The following is a 13,486-nucleotide window of genomic DNA, read 5'->3' on the forward strand; positions in this document are numbered from 1 at the left end:
ATGCGTGTTACGGAGAGCCGCCCTTGATAATTGATTACAGCAGCTTCTTAAAAAGATGAAAAAAGGGGTGTTGTTGGATCAAATATCAACTGTGGTGCCTCTTGGACAAACATGCCGGGCACCATATAAAATCTCTAACAACACATACACTAGTGTCATTATGCACATGCATTACGATTTTTATAAGAGGCGCCCCTGAGTCTAGCATTCCTCTTTTTATAAATATTTTTTATGTAATTAAATTTCGAGGAAGTCTAAACTGAAGGGAGCCCTTGCAAAAAAGGGGTGAAAGGGCTCCCCCATTGGCTGCACATCACCATCATGTTTGACTTTTCAACTGTTATTAATGCATGATGGTGCATGTGTAGCCAATAGGAGAGCCCTTTCACCTCTTTTTTGCAAGGGCTCCCTTCAGTCTAGAAGTCCTCTTAAATTTCACTTAAATAAAAAAATTTAAAACCAAAAACGTTTAACAAACTTTTAAGAGGAATGATAAATACAAGGGAGCCCTTGCATAAAGAGCCAAAAAAAACTGAAAAAAAGGTCTCTTGATTTCTATAATGATGGTTTAGCAAAAATAATTTAATTTATTGAAAAAATTATGAGAGAAAAAAAAATGCAGCCCTTTCAAGGCATAAAACATCCCGATCAGATAATCAGATCTCCACCACAACAGAAACTTCTAAACTCAATCCACACCGTTCGTTCCATAAGCTCTCTACACCAACCTCTCAGCAACCTCCACCTTCCCATGAATCTTACAAGCCCCCAACAGCGCACCCCATAACACCTCATCAGGCTTCCCATCCATCTCCCCAATCAACGACTCCGCTTCCTCCACGTGTCCCGCCCTCCCTAAAAGATCCACCATACAAGTGTAATGCTCCAACCCCGCCCGTATCCCAAACCTCTCCTCCATCATCTCAAAATACCTCCGCCCCAATTCCGTCAACCCTCCGTGACTGCACGCCATTAGCACCGCCGTAAAAGTCACGCCGTCCGGCGAAACTCCGGCGTCCAACATCCGGTCAAATAGCCGGAAAGCCTCGCCAGAGGACCCGTGCGTGCCGTACCCGGAAATCATGGCCGACCACGTGACCGTATTTCTCTCAGGCATTTCGTTGAACACTTTGCGTGCAGAATTCAAATCCCCAGATTTCGCATACATAGATACGAGAGAATTGGATGTTGCCACGTCGGATGAGAAGCCGTTAACGAGGACTGCCACGTGGACCTGGCGGCCAACGTGGAGGGAGGAGAGGCCGGCGCAGGATCGGAGGACGGATGCTAACGTGCGCTGGTCGGGTAGTTTACGGGAGAGGCGCATGTGGTGGTAGATTTGGAGGGATTTTTGGAAGAGGGAGAGGGAGTTGTAGCCTTTGATGAGGGAGTTGTAGAGGAAGGTGGTTTGTCGGTTTGTGAGGGAGAAAATGTGTGAGGCTTTGAACATACGTGCACAGTTGGCGTATGATGAGATGAGCTTGGCTCGGAGGAAATCGTGATGGGATATTCCGACGGTTAGGATTCGAGCGTGGATTTTTCTTAGATTGATTAGGTCTTTGGTGGACGAACAGGATTCGATGAAGGATGCGTAGAAGGGTATGTCGTGGGGGGTGCGCATGATAAGATGTCTCTAGGTAAAAAACTAAGGCGGGGTTTTAAGAGCTCTTCGCAAAGAACACAGTTTGCTTACGGCGAATCAAAGCTTTTGGGCCACAAGAAGTGGACATTAATAAAGCAAATTGATATTAACACCCTCCACCATTCGTTCTCCGGAGAATAGTGGAATAAGAAGTCAAAAGGGAGGAGATAAGCATTTTGATTTGTATGGAATTCACTCGGAGAATAGTATAAGTAGTGTTTGGTTGCGCGACATATATTCGGACAATAGGAGAATAAGTAGGAGGTGTCATTATCAATATAGGTTGAGAGAGAGAGAGACAGAGGAGGAGGAGGAGAGAGCATCATTCCATAGAAAATTCAACCGAAATTCCTTGCTTTTGGAAAAATTTAATTTAAAAGTCATAAGGAAAGAATCAATGTCAGACAAGCAGTTATTACATCGGAAACAACCAAGAGAGTCAAATGGGGAGTCTAGTGCTATTTTGGAAACTTAGCGTGGAATGACATGCCAAATCCAAGCCAAATTCCGATGACGGCTTAGCTTTTGTGCAACCAAATACGGAGATCTCCTCTTTTTCAAGTGACGTGGTTGTTTTCATAGGATAAACTACCAGTGAAATTGCTTACCTAGCTGTCGCTAGCTCTCTTCCATACAATACCCACGTAGTTAATTTTAATGGCTGCCTAAAGCTCTCTATAATAGTATAGATATTCCAAATTTTGACAAAACAGAGATTTTTCTTTACTTGTATTAGACCTCAAATTACGCGCCTCAATTGGTAAGAAAATTAAAAAGGTTGTTTGGTGAAAATTTTGACAATGATTTTAAGGTTACAACTGTGCCACGTTTAGAGATGATCCGACGACCCAAAGAAGTACCGTGTGGAGGAAATGTGTACAGTTAAGCCTAAGCACAGATAAACCAAGTTTCCGAATGATGGCTTCTAGGCATGGTTTTAAATTTCAGAGTCTCAGCCGAAACCGAAATTTCTGCCGAAATCTGGTAATAATATAAAAAAAAAATTTATTTAATTGTTTACCAAATTTTGGCGAAATTTCTGAATATTTCTATATATTTTTTTAAAACAAATCAATTTCTCAAAATTTCGGCCGAAATTTGATAAAATTCGAAATTTCGGATTTCGCCAAATTTTGGAGTTCGGTCTCAACCAAGATCCGAAATTTCGGTCCAAAATTTCGGATTTCTACCGAAATTTAAAACCATGCTTCTAGGTAAGCCGGTAGTTGTAATGGTATGCTCCCACTGCCGCATGACGCCACAAGGTACGAAGAGATGGAGTTACGGGACATTATGTCTTCCCCAAGAAAATTTTATAAATGCCAGTGTTCAGGTTGTATGAATCCTTCCATCAATCTAACGCTCAATCATACGATCTTTTATTTGATTTTTTTTTCTTTTCGTGTAACCCTCCCGGGGATTTAGTATATCATTGGCACTTCTTCGTACATGTTTTTTACTTTCCGATGGCCAAGATAACCCAAATAACATACAATTTACCTTTCCAGCATCATTTACTTTTCCTCGCACATTTACTTTTCAATGCAACCTACCTTTCCGGTGTCATTTACTTTCCTCTCGTATAACATTTCCATCACTCCTCACATTTCCAACGTCATTTTCTTAATTTTCTATCACTTTTTAGGTTTCATGCAGTGTTATGTGCATATAACTATGGTGCATATGGGTAGTTATAATCTAATTATTGTCTAGTTGTGGGAATGTGTTTGAGTTATGGGTGTGAGATATGGTGTATGGGTTGAGGGTAGTGGGAGTTAGTTTTTGAAGATGTGTCTTGTTAGTGGGTGTTGGTTACTTGTTAAGTGTTATGTAAGTGGGTTAATGGGGTAGTTATGTGGCACTACCTTCATTCTTGTATTTAAGAAGTTTATGTTAATGAAAAGGTGAAGAAGATAATTTACAGCAAATGAAACTTTATTTTGGAGAGTCACGGTTCCTCTCAAATCAAGTCGTTAGGAGGTCCGGTTGCCTCAAATCAACCTCTTTCTCCCTCTTCTCTCTTTCAATTTTGTTTCTTTGCGTTACAGCCGATTAGGCACGTAACAAATTGGTATCAGAGCAGTAGATCCTACGCCATGGCTGTGCCGTTAGAGCTTTTGGAATCACTACACGATGATTTTTGGCAAATCAAAGCGAAGTTTTTTAAAATGATGGAGGAGTACTGGCGAATCACGGAAGGCTTGGAAAAAATCAGCAAAGAGATCAAAGAAATGCATAAAGACCGAGAAAATTAAATCTTGAGAAAGTTGATTCTCACGTAGAGAAAATTGTTAAAATCAATGGCGACGATGATGAAAAATTATATTTCCTTCCAACTTTCAGAGCAACAAATTTTGAAAGAAGGGTTCGAAAGATCACGGTCATTATTTTTGAAGAATACGGAGGTCTAAAGTTGACTGTGTTTCTCAATTGAAGTGTGCCCAGCAAGATTTGGAACCCCAGCGGAATACAATCTTTTCGACAGTAATTCGACCTTGAGGACAAGGTCGATTCTAAGGGAGAAGGAATGTTATATGCATATAACTATGGTTCATATGGGTAGTTATAATCTAATTATTGTCTAGTTGTGGGAATGTGTTTGAGTTATGGGTGTGAGATATGGTGTATGGGTTGAGGGTAGTGGGAGGTTACTTGTTAGTGAGTGTAGGTTACTTGTTAAGTGTTATGTATGTGGGTTAATGGCGTAGTTATGTGGTACTACCTTCATTCTTGTATTTAAGAAGTTTATGTTAATGAAAAGGGGGAAGAAGATAATTTACAACAAAGGAAACTTTGTTTTGGAGAGTCATGGTTCCTCTCGAATCGAGCCGTTAGGAGGTCCGGTTGCCTCGAATCAACCTCTATCTCCCTTTTCTCTCTTTTGATTTTGTTTATTTGCGTCTGGGCCAATTAGGCACGTAACATGCACACTTTACTTTTCTAGTACTGCTTTATGTTTTCTCGCTATTGATTTTTTATTGCATGTGTGCCCAGTCATTGGTCGAGCACAACTACACCATTCATCCAATGCCATACTCCCTTTGTTAAAATGGTTGTCCAACAACAATCCTACTCCGAAAGGGGTCCGTGGGAGGGAAATCAATACCTCCATAGTACTTGATTTGGACAAGTGACCAAGCTAGCAACTAACGAACCTTTGTTCTGAGCGATCACATGATCAGTTCAGTGCTTCAGGTCAAAATATGTTGAATGAGTTGAAGCATGGTTAATTCTAACATGCCTGCATGCGTACACCGTCAACCAAAGAGAGGACGATCCCTCTCCCCAACATGAGAAATCAAGGACAACGTATATGAATGCCAACCTTGGCCAGAACACCATACTTCGTATGCTTCGGAGAAGTTCAGATACCGAAAATGCTCATCACTCAACTAGTTTGACAAGATCTCTGCATGGTCCCCCAATGACAATGCCAGACCAATCAAAACCAACATCGATTCCAAACTTAATCAATCTTAAAATCTTCTACTTCTTCACTGAATGAATCCAGTGGAGGTAAGTCAGTTCTTGAAGATGTGAAGCTGCCTTGCAGTTGGAAAGATAATATGCGTCCCATATCCAATGGCATCTGAAACCTTAAAACAGCTACCACAAATCACTTTCAATGTCAGCTCGAGCTTGTTGTATCTAGACTCTATCCCTTTATAGCCTTACATCTTATCCAATGACTACCCAACTGTGAACAAAGTCTTCCATAATCTCCGTTTTAACAAAAATTTAGCATGCCCGTGCTAGGTCCTATAGGAAGAACTGTAGGACCTGCTTGATTTCTCAGACCAACATAACATAGACTCCAATTCGTCATAGAATCTAATTAGTAGATTTTTTTTTTTTTTGAAATGATGAGACCTTATTCATGTTTGAACAACCGTCCGAGACAATTAGGGCAACAAAGTGTTAAAGTATAAAAGATAAATAATGCCTTTCTCCAAGCACTCCATACTCTGCTACCATAATGCAAGTGAAAATCAACCAAGTGTAAATACACAGCTTGCAATCAAACACATGGCTGAATTCAACAAGGAGTTGCAAGAAATAGATAGGAATGAGAGCATAATTGTTAACTCCCACTTGAAGTCGCTCTGAAACCAGGTATGGAGGATCAGCAACAACTACTTGATAGGCATGCTTCAAGAGTTTTGGCAACTCTTCTGGGTGGTTGTAGTCATAGAATGTGAAATCGCTTCCATATTGCTCAAAGCGCTTGTCATACTCAAGTAGTTGAACTGATATGTTGGGATCTTTTTTCTTAAGATAAGCATAGAGAGTAGGGTAAGAAACACAAGCCACAGGAGACGACACAGAGAGGCTGAGATTTCTAATCTCCATTGAACCGTCTCTGCAGTCTCTCTTTCGTACCAAAACTGACTCAGCCTCCAATCCTCCGCCATTAGATCAACCTCATCATCATCATCATCATCACCATCAATAGTTCCAAATCCCTTTCCCTTATTCTGTTCGTTCAGAAACTCTTTCAGTGCTTCTAGAGCTCGAGAGCTTAGTAATGGCAGATCTTCTTCTTCTCCGTCTATGTTGGAGATATTCTCGTCTTCTCCCTCTCCTCCCGCCATTTTCTTGGTTCTTTTTTATCCCATGTTAACTTACCAACTTCTCCAAAAGCTTAAGCTGTTGGAGAAAGGCATTATTTATCTTTTATACTTTAACACTCCCCCGCACGTGTGGCCCACTTGGCAAACACGTGGCACATGTGGTCTTACTTTGGGCCGACCATCGCATGTGAAATTTTACTATCCGGGAGGTTTGAACTCGAGACCTTTTGACTCTAATACCATGTTAACTTACCAACTTCTCCAAAAGCTTAAGCTGTTGGAGAAAGGCATTATTTATCTTTTATACTTTAACAGAGAACAAGAGAGGGATAAAATGGACAGGAAAACAAAATAAAATCGGGTTTCGGTGTGGGGGGGGGGGGGGGGGGGGGTGGGGGTGGGCGTGAGTGATATCATAGAACTCTAAAGCTGATCAAGACACTCCGGTCATGGCTAACCGATCCGCCTTTCCATTTGTTGATCTCTTCATGTGATGGAAGCAGATTGAATGGCCCTCCCCTCGATCAATGATCTCATCAAAGAACGGATCATAGAACTCTAAAGCTGATCGAGACACTCCCGTCATGACTAACCGATCTGCCTCTCCATTTGCTGATCTCTTCACGTGATGGAAGCGGAGTGAATGGCCCTCCCGTGATCAAAGATCTCATCAAAGAACTCTAAGAATCTCCATGGTGAAAGAGACTTCTCTTCAAGCCACCTAACATTAAGGGAGTCTCCTTCGACTATAAGATTATACAACTCTCCTCCCGACATCAATTCTATACCCTGAAGCACTGCTCTGAGTTATGCCTCGTTTGAGTCTTTCGTGCCAATCGGACCCAAGAAGGCCCACCTAGTATCATCATTTTCTAATTAGAGCTAGATTGCTCATGCATTTCTTCACTTTGGATTTTACTCCGTCATTAGCTGCCAACATAGGGTCATCCTTGTCCCAGTGAGCACATACATGAGATGCTCTTGGTCGGAGGTTGCACTCTTTCAAAACTCCCAGTGTCAACCGTCGAGACTCTCATTTACCTTGGTTGAGCATTTTACAGAGCTCCGCATTTTGCCCTATTAAGTTTACCAACCTCTAAGTTATGACTGTGGTAACCAAATATTTGGTCACCTCAATCATTACTGTATACTTACAACGCCATGTGCCATGCCGATTAGGATTTGCTTTGGCCGCGCTTTGATTTGTATTGGCATTCTGAAACACTAGACTTTAGCTCATTTGTGGAAGATGGTGTCGTAAACTAAATTGTTTTTTTTTTTAAATTTTAAAAATCCCTCTATTTTTTTTTTATAAAATGATAAACATATTCTCTAGTGCACCTGGGAGCATTAAAATGGTTGTTTTAGACATTCGCAAAGAGGTGTCTTTTATAACTTTTTCCATGACTAAATTCATAAAGAAGGTTTTTTTTTTTTTTTTTGATGGAGTTTTCACAACAAAGAGTGGGTGGAAAACTTTCATAATGAAAACTGGTAAGCCCCCTTGGATATCCTCTGTTTGGTTTGCTGGCAATAACCCCACCTATGCCCTTACTACGTGGAAGGCTCTAAAACAGAAGCTCAGTACAAAATACAGAATTATAAAAATGGGTGTTGTTATTGATCCCACCTGCCCCCTCTGCAAATCGGAAGAAGAATCAATTGATCACCTCTTTTTCAAATGCATCTATTCAGCCTGGCTTTGGAAATCAATCCTATGGCGGAATGGTCACCGTCGAACTCAAAAACAATCCCTTCTGGCTGAAGAAGAATGGCTAAGACATCACTCAAAAGGAAAAGGGCAAGCCACAGTGGCCTTCAAGCTTTGCTTCTGCTCATTGATTCATAATATCTGGATGGAAAGAAACAGAAGAATTTTTGAATCCTCTGAGAAGCACAAGAGGCTTTTTCTTAGCCAAATCCTCACAGAAATCGGCATCAAGATGAATGGGCTGAAAATTAGAGACAAGAACTCTCCAAGAAACATATCTACGGCCACAAATCTAAAATATAGACACATTCCTGAAGATCCTTCCAGCAGATACTGCTCTTGGTCTCCACCAAAAGAAGATGAACTGAAACTAAATTCGGAAGCATCTCTGGATTCAGACGGAGGAGGTCTGGGGGGCCTTATCAGAGATAATCGGGGTATGATTAAAAATCTCTTCTCTATCAATGTAGACAAAAAGGAAATCTATGAGCTGGAATTGCAGGCTATTGAAAGAGGCATCGACCTTGCCCTGTCCATGAACTGTCTGAACATATGGATCGAATCGGATTCAAAACTTGCGGTGGATATCATCATTGGAAATGTACCTGTCCCTTGGAAGCAGAAACAAACCCTTAGACAAATCAGAAGCTATCTGGAACATCTGAGTTGGCGAATATCCCATTCTTGGAGAGAAGGAAACTGCCATGCGGATCAACTGTCAAAAAGGAATTACCCACATAAAGGCTTTCCTTCCATTGTTTTTTTGGCTACTTAAAGCCTCCTCTCAGCTGTAATTGAAGACAGGAATGGATCATTGTATCTTAGATTGTAAGGGCTAAAGCCCGGCTTGTCGGCCCTTTTGTACTGGCCTCTTGGCCCCCTTTGTTATGCTTCTATCTTTTTAATGATATCTGGTAGGGGTCTTGCCTAACCCCAGCTTACCTATCAAAAAAAAAATAATAATAAAGAAGGTATTTTTATTTAGCAGTCATGTGAGCAAATATTGCTGGCTTATTTACTATCTGGTACAAATAATAACAATTGATGTACTATTAGGAGGTTTTCTTAAACGCTTTTCTTTCTTTGGTTTTTTTGACTAGTAAAACAGGTGAAAGATAATAGCTTTGCTATTATTGTATTGTTATCTTTCTATTCTCTTTGTTCCTTCAGGACCATCTCGGTTCTGCTTAAACATCTATATCTATATATATATTCTTTGTTGCCCTCTTCAAAAAAAAAAAAAAAAAAGGTGAAAGATATTAGCTTTGAGTGACTCCGCTTCAAATCACCACCAAATACCGCTCGAGAGTCGGAAATTACAGAAACAGACAGAAGAGAAAAGATTTGCTGAATACCATTCTGTATTTTTTGTTCTAGCAACGAAAAAAAATACAAAAACAATGCCGAGAAGGTAGATTGGTTAAAGAATGTGACCATATTCTGTATATGTATAATGAGTACACTTACTAATAGGGAAGTGATATATTCGCCCATTTTTTTCCTTGGGCCACCCATTTTTTTTATAAAAGGCAGTGATAAATACATTAAAGCAAGTTGGTCAGGGATGAAAAGCGAGCGCGAGTGAGGCCTACTCGTTCAATGATCTAAAACATTTATCCAATAAGCATTGAACAAAATAGGTTTTGATCATCGAACAACATACTCTACTTGTTCTTTTGGTAGCTAACAACACACGGGCGTCTGCAACTTTTTACATATTGATACAGTCGCTGTGGATAGGACCCGCATAACATGATCCAAATTTTGTTAAGTGACATGTTGGCCCCTTTTTTCTTAATCGGAATAGCCCTCCTACTCACTAGAGGGGGCTGTCCCAAGTAAAAAAGGGCGGGTATTTCACTTCCCAAAAATTTCCACGTGGTGCATTCACTTGGGAGATACATGTACAAATCTTATCCATCCGATTGCTGAAATTGCCCAATAATCTAGACGAATTTTTTCTTTTATTAACTGTCTAGCTGTTCGGCATCAAGTGAATGGCTATGATTGCTCGATTGGACACATTTTGCCATGTAGCATATAATGATAAAGTCTACTAGATTAATGGTCCGGATCAGGTTGATGACTCATTTAATGCATCACTCTGTCTCACAAAAGAGCATCTCAGAGATCCTACTTCTTGAAGCCATTTTAATGACGTAATGTACAGCATCAAGCTGAATTTTTCCATGTCCTTTAACTTCATTATCTCTCATTAGTTTAGAAAAGGAAAAGGACTTTTGAGCTGCCCAAAATGCCCCTGTTAAATTTGCATAAATTTAACGAAGAGGAGGTCATTGTGGTCAGTCCAGAAATAAAACCATGAAGAGATGCTTCCGTCGTTGGATTAAAAGAAGGAGAAAATCAGTAATCAAACCCCTTGACACCATAAAAGGGAAGTAAAGAAATTGAGATTCCTAACCCTGAGCCAGGGGCCAACGGGCCAACGTCACAAAATTACCAAAACCGGAGGGGTTAGTTAGCAAGAGATCGTCAAAACACAGGGGCAGAGTCGTCATTACAACCCAAAAGTAGAAAAACTCTCTCCCATCCGAAAAGACCTGCCTCCCGGAAGAGTAAAAAGAATAACGGAAAAGAGATGGGAAGGGGCGTACGATTTTTCATAGGGACAAACATATTAAACCCAAACAAAGCATGGTTGGGGCCCAACACCATCACTGCCCAAACCCATGCATTGGGTGGGCTTGGGCCCAACATTTTATAACAGTGCCTAGCATGGGTGGGGCCCACCATTTTACACCTTTTATTATTGGTGGGATTGGGCCAACGTTTCACACCTTAAATTTTTAATGGGATGTGCCAGCCATTTTACACGTTTTGAAGGTTTTGATGGGTGGGGCCCACCATTTAACCTCAATGTTACTGATGAGGTGGGATCCACCATATCTATCCAAACCCCACCATTTTACAACCATGCCTAGCATGTGCCCAAAATGCTAGTAAATATATAAACCAAATAAAAGTTCCACGAGTTTGCATACAGTTGTGAGTTTTGAGGTAAATATGAAAATCTTAGGTTGCCAACTTGCCCAATAATCTAGGCGATTACCTGTCATCATCAAGTGAATTGCTATGATTCCTCGATAGGACAGATTTTGCAATTTAGCATGTCATGATAAAGTCTCCTGGATTAATGGTCCAGATGAACCCATTTAATGCATCAGTCCCGGGCCCAGCAAAGAGCATCTCAGAGATCCAGTACCCTACGTTTTTTTACTTCTGCAAGCTATATCAATGATGTAATATTTACATCGTTTTTACTTCATTATCCTCATTAGCTGAAAAGAGACGCGTGGGGTCGTGTCGAGTAAAGAAAGTTGATGAGCTGGCACCGACGTGACGTAATTACCAAAAACCGGGGGCGTTAGTTAGGAAGAGATCGTCAAAGACCCAGGGGCATAGTCGTCATAACAAGCCAAAAAGAGCAAAACTCACACTCTCATCTGAAAAGACTTCCGCCCGGAAAGGGTAAAAAAGAATAACGGAAGAGAGGAAACGTAAAAGCGACGTACAATCTTTTTGAAAGGCAAGATCCCGATGACGTCATACCAATTAGTGTTGCGTGAGATACGGGCGGCAGAGCATAAGATCTGAAGCCGCCATGCAATCGATGCCTGTCACTTGCCGGGGGTCTGACACGTGCCGGGATGACGGAAAACCGGCGCCGCTGAATGATTTAGTGATGGCCGTCGGCGAGTTCAATCGATATTAATTCAATCATTCGCTAAAAACGGCTGCAAAAAGTAATCATATACGATTTTCAGATCTTAATGCTTATAAATTGATCTCCTCGTCTTCTTTCAGACCACCACTCTAAAGAAATACTCCTCTTACTATTCTCTTCTGAAATTCTTCTCATGGCTACTCGTTTTGCACTCTTGTCTCTTGTTATCTTCCTCCTAGCTCTGTTTTTTGTCATGCAAGAAACTTCGGGTCTGTCGTACTCTCTATCTCTTTCACACACATATACATAGAATTTCTATTTCAAATTTCAAGTATAAGTTTGAATTAAGTTCTTACTTTATAAATTTCCCACTTAATGTTTTTTCATGCATACTGGCGGTATTTTCTCATTTGGCCACTCACTTTTGCATGAGAGAACAGCCACCTCAGATGAATATAAATGAATAAGATAAAAAATGCCACGAGGTGGCTGTCAACTGCGAAATCATCTTCCACGAAGTTCATATCCTGTTTGATTATTCTAACCATGTTTCTATTTTCTAGGGATTTCCAATCTTTATGTCTAAGAAAATTCTCACTGTGATTCATGAAAATGCGACAACTTATCTGTTCTACTTTACGAATTTGCAGATTGTGGAAATGGGTTCGGCTGTTATTATGCGGCAGCAGCTCCAACAGAAAATCTAAGTAGAAAGGTTTCTTCTTTTTATCTTTTATCATTTGGTTTCTTATTATGTTGTGAAAATGAGGTTGCTTTTCTTGTTTTCTCTTTCTTTTATCTTGTATTCATCTACTATTTGTTTATCCGAATTAAATTTTCAGATGTTGGTAAGTTTGGAGGAGGGCTCGAGGGGTTTTAGACCGTCGGATCATGTCAATGGTGAAAATGTGTTCGATTGGGATTTAAGGAAGGTACCATCGGGTCCGGACCCTTTGCACCATAATCGCAGTCCAAAGAAGCCTCAAACCCCATAACTCATGAAAGATGCTGAATTTTCATCTTTTTTTTTTCCTTTTCAGGGCGATTTTCTCTAGGGAAATTGCATGTCTAATTCATGGGTATAAGTATACTTACGAATGTTCAGCTTTTTGGAGCTCATGAAAAGGAATATTTGTGTTTTGAAAGACGTATGTACATATATGTTGAACTGTAATGGAATCGACAGGGCCGTAGTGCTCTTTTTTGGTTGAGCTCGCTCGATTCTTATGATGAATATTATGTTTTGAGAGCTTCTCTGATTATCTTTTGAATAAGTGACTATATGGAAAGAGAACATTTCAATGATCTAAGGGCTAGGATCTCTTATGGAAAAGAGATTGGGCCCATGACTCTTGGACTCCATAACAAATGTGGCCTACTGATCTCGAACTTATCGTACAATTCTACAATTTAGAATTGTTCTTCGAGTTGAATACTGTTTATTGGACTCAAAATTAAACCTAATTTCGATTCCAATAGTCATTCTAGGACTAAAAAAATCGATTCTCAACATCCAAAACGAGCGGAGCCCAAGTAGTTGATGAAAGAGCACAGCTTTCGAGGTTTTTGATGAAAAATGTTACACTGAAAAATATTTTACCTACAAATATGGGTAAACAAGCAAACCTAGGAAAATCCAATTTCCACTTGAATTACTCTCTGGGGCAATTTTCAGTGTGGCTAAAAGTTCTCTAAGCGCTCCTTGGATTGCAAGAAGACATCTACAGAATGTATTCTCAAAAAATTTGGTTGGAATAGTGATTATGGTTAATTTAGAGGGATATAAAAAATTGAGGATCTTTCATAATAAAAATCAAAAGGGATTGGTTTAAATTATATTTTTCCCTCTTAAAAAGGTAAAAGGTAAGAGATTTTTA

The 13,486-nt window shown here is 40.2% G+C and overlaps 1 protein-coding gene, 1 long non-coding RNA gene and 2 pseudogenes across 3 annotated transcripts; 2 read left to right on the plus strand and 2 right to left on the minus strand.

Moving 5' to 3' along the window:
• Positions 1 to 552: 552 nt before the first annotated feature.
• On the minus strand, positions 553 to 1,765 carry LOC143876614 (pentatricopeptide repeat-containing protein At4g16470 pseudogene; annotated as a pseudogene).
• A 3,779-nt stretch (positions 1,766 to 5,544) lies between these two features.
• LOC143876349 (uncharacterized) lies at positions 5,545 to 6,250 on the minus strand (annotated as a pseudogene). The gene is made up of 2 exons (XR_013250375.1): positions 5,753 to 6,250; positions 5,545 to 5,607 (listed from the first exon to the last, which is right to left on the minus strand). The product of XR_013250375.1 is annotated as an uncharacterized LOC143876349 (transcript).
• Positions 6,251 to 7,820: 1,570 nt separating this feature from the next.
• Positions 7,821 to 8,699, plus strand: LOC143876350 (uncharacterized). Its single transcript, XM_077378066.1, has one exon. It carries the CDS (start codon positions 7,821 to 7,823, stop codon positions 8,697 to 8,699), a length of 879 nt encoding a protein of 292 aa, XP_077234181.1.
• A 3,064-nt stretch (positions 8,700 to 11,763) lies between these two features.
• LOC143876616 (uncharacterized) lies at positions 11,764 to 12,585 on the plus strand. Its single transcript, XR_013250432.1, has 3 exons — positions 11,764 to 11,878; positions 12,260 to 12,324; positions 12,452 to 12,585. It is a non-coding gene; the product is annotated as an uncharacterized LOC143876616 (long non-coding RNA).
• Positions 12,586 to 13,486: the final 901 nt, after the last annotated feature.

Source organism: Tasmannia lanceolata, unplaced genomic scaffold (genome assembly GCF_043159265.1).
Source record: "Tasmannia lanceolata isolate RefF3 unplaced genomic scaffold, GAP_Taslan_0.1 ptg000005l, whole genome shotgun sequence".
Classification (NCBI taxonomy): domain Eukaryota; kingdom Viridiplantae; phylum Streptophyta; class Magnoliopsida; order Canellales; family Winteraceae; genus Tasmannia; species Tasmannia lanceolata.

What these genes read in the sequence shown, in the direction of transcription:
- LOC143876350 (XM_077378066.1), top strand. Translation starts at nt 7,821, where the DNA reads ATGGGTGTTGTTATTGATCCCACCTGCCCCCTCTGCAAATCGGAAGAA.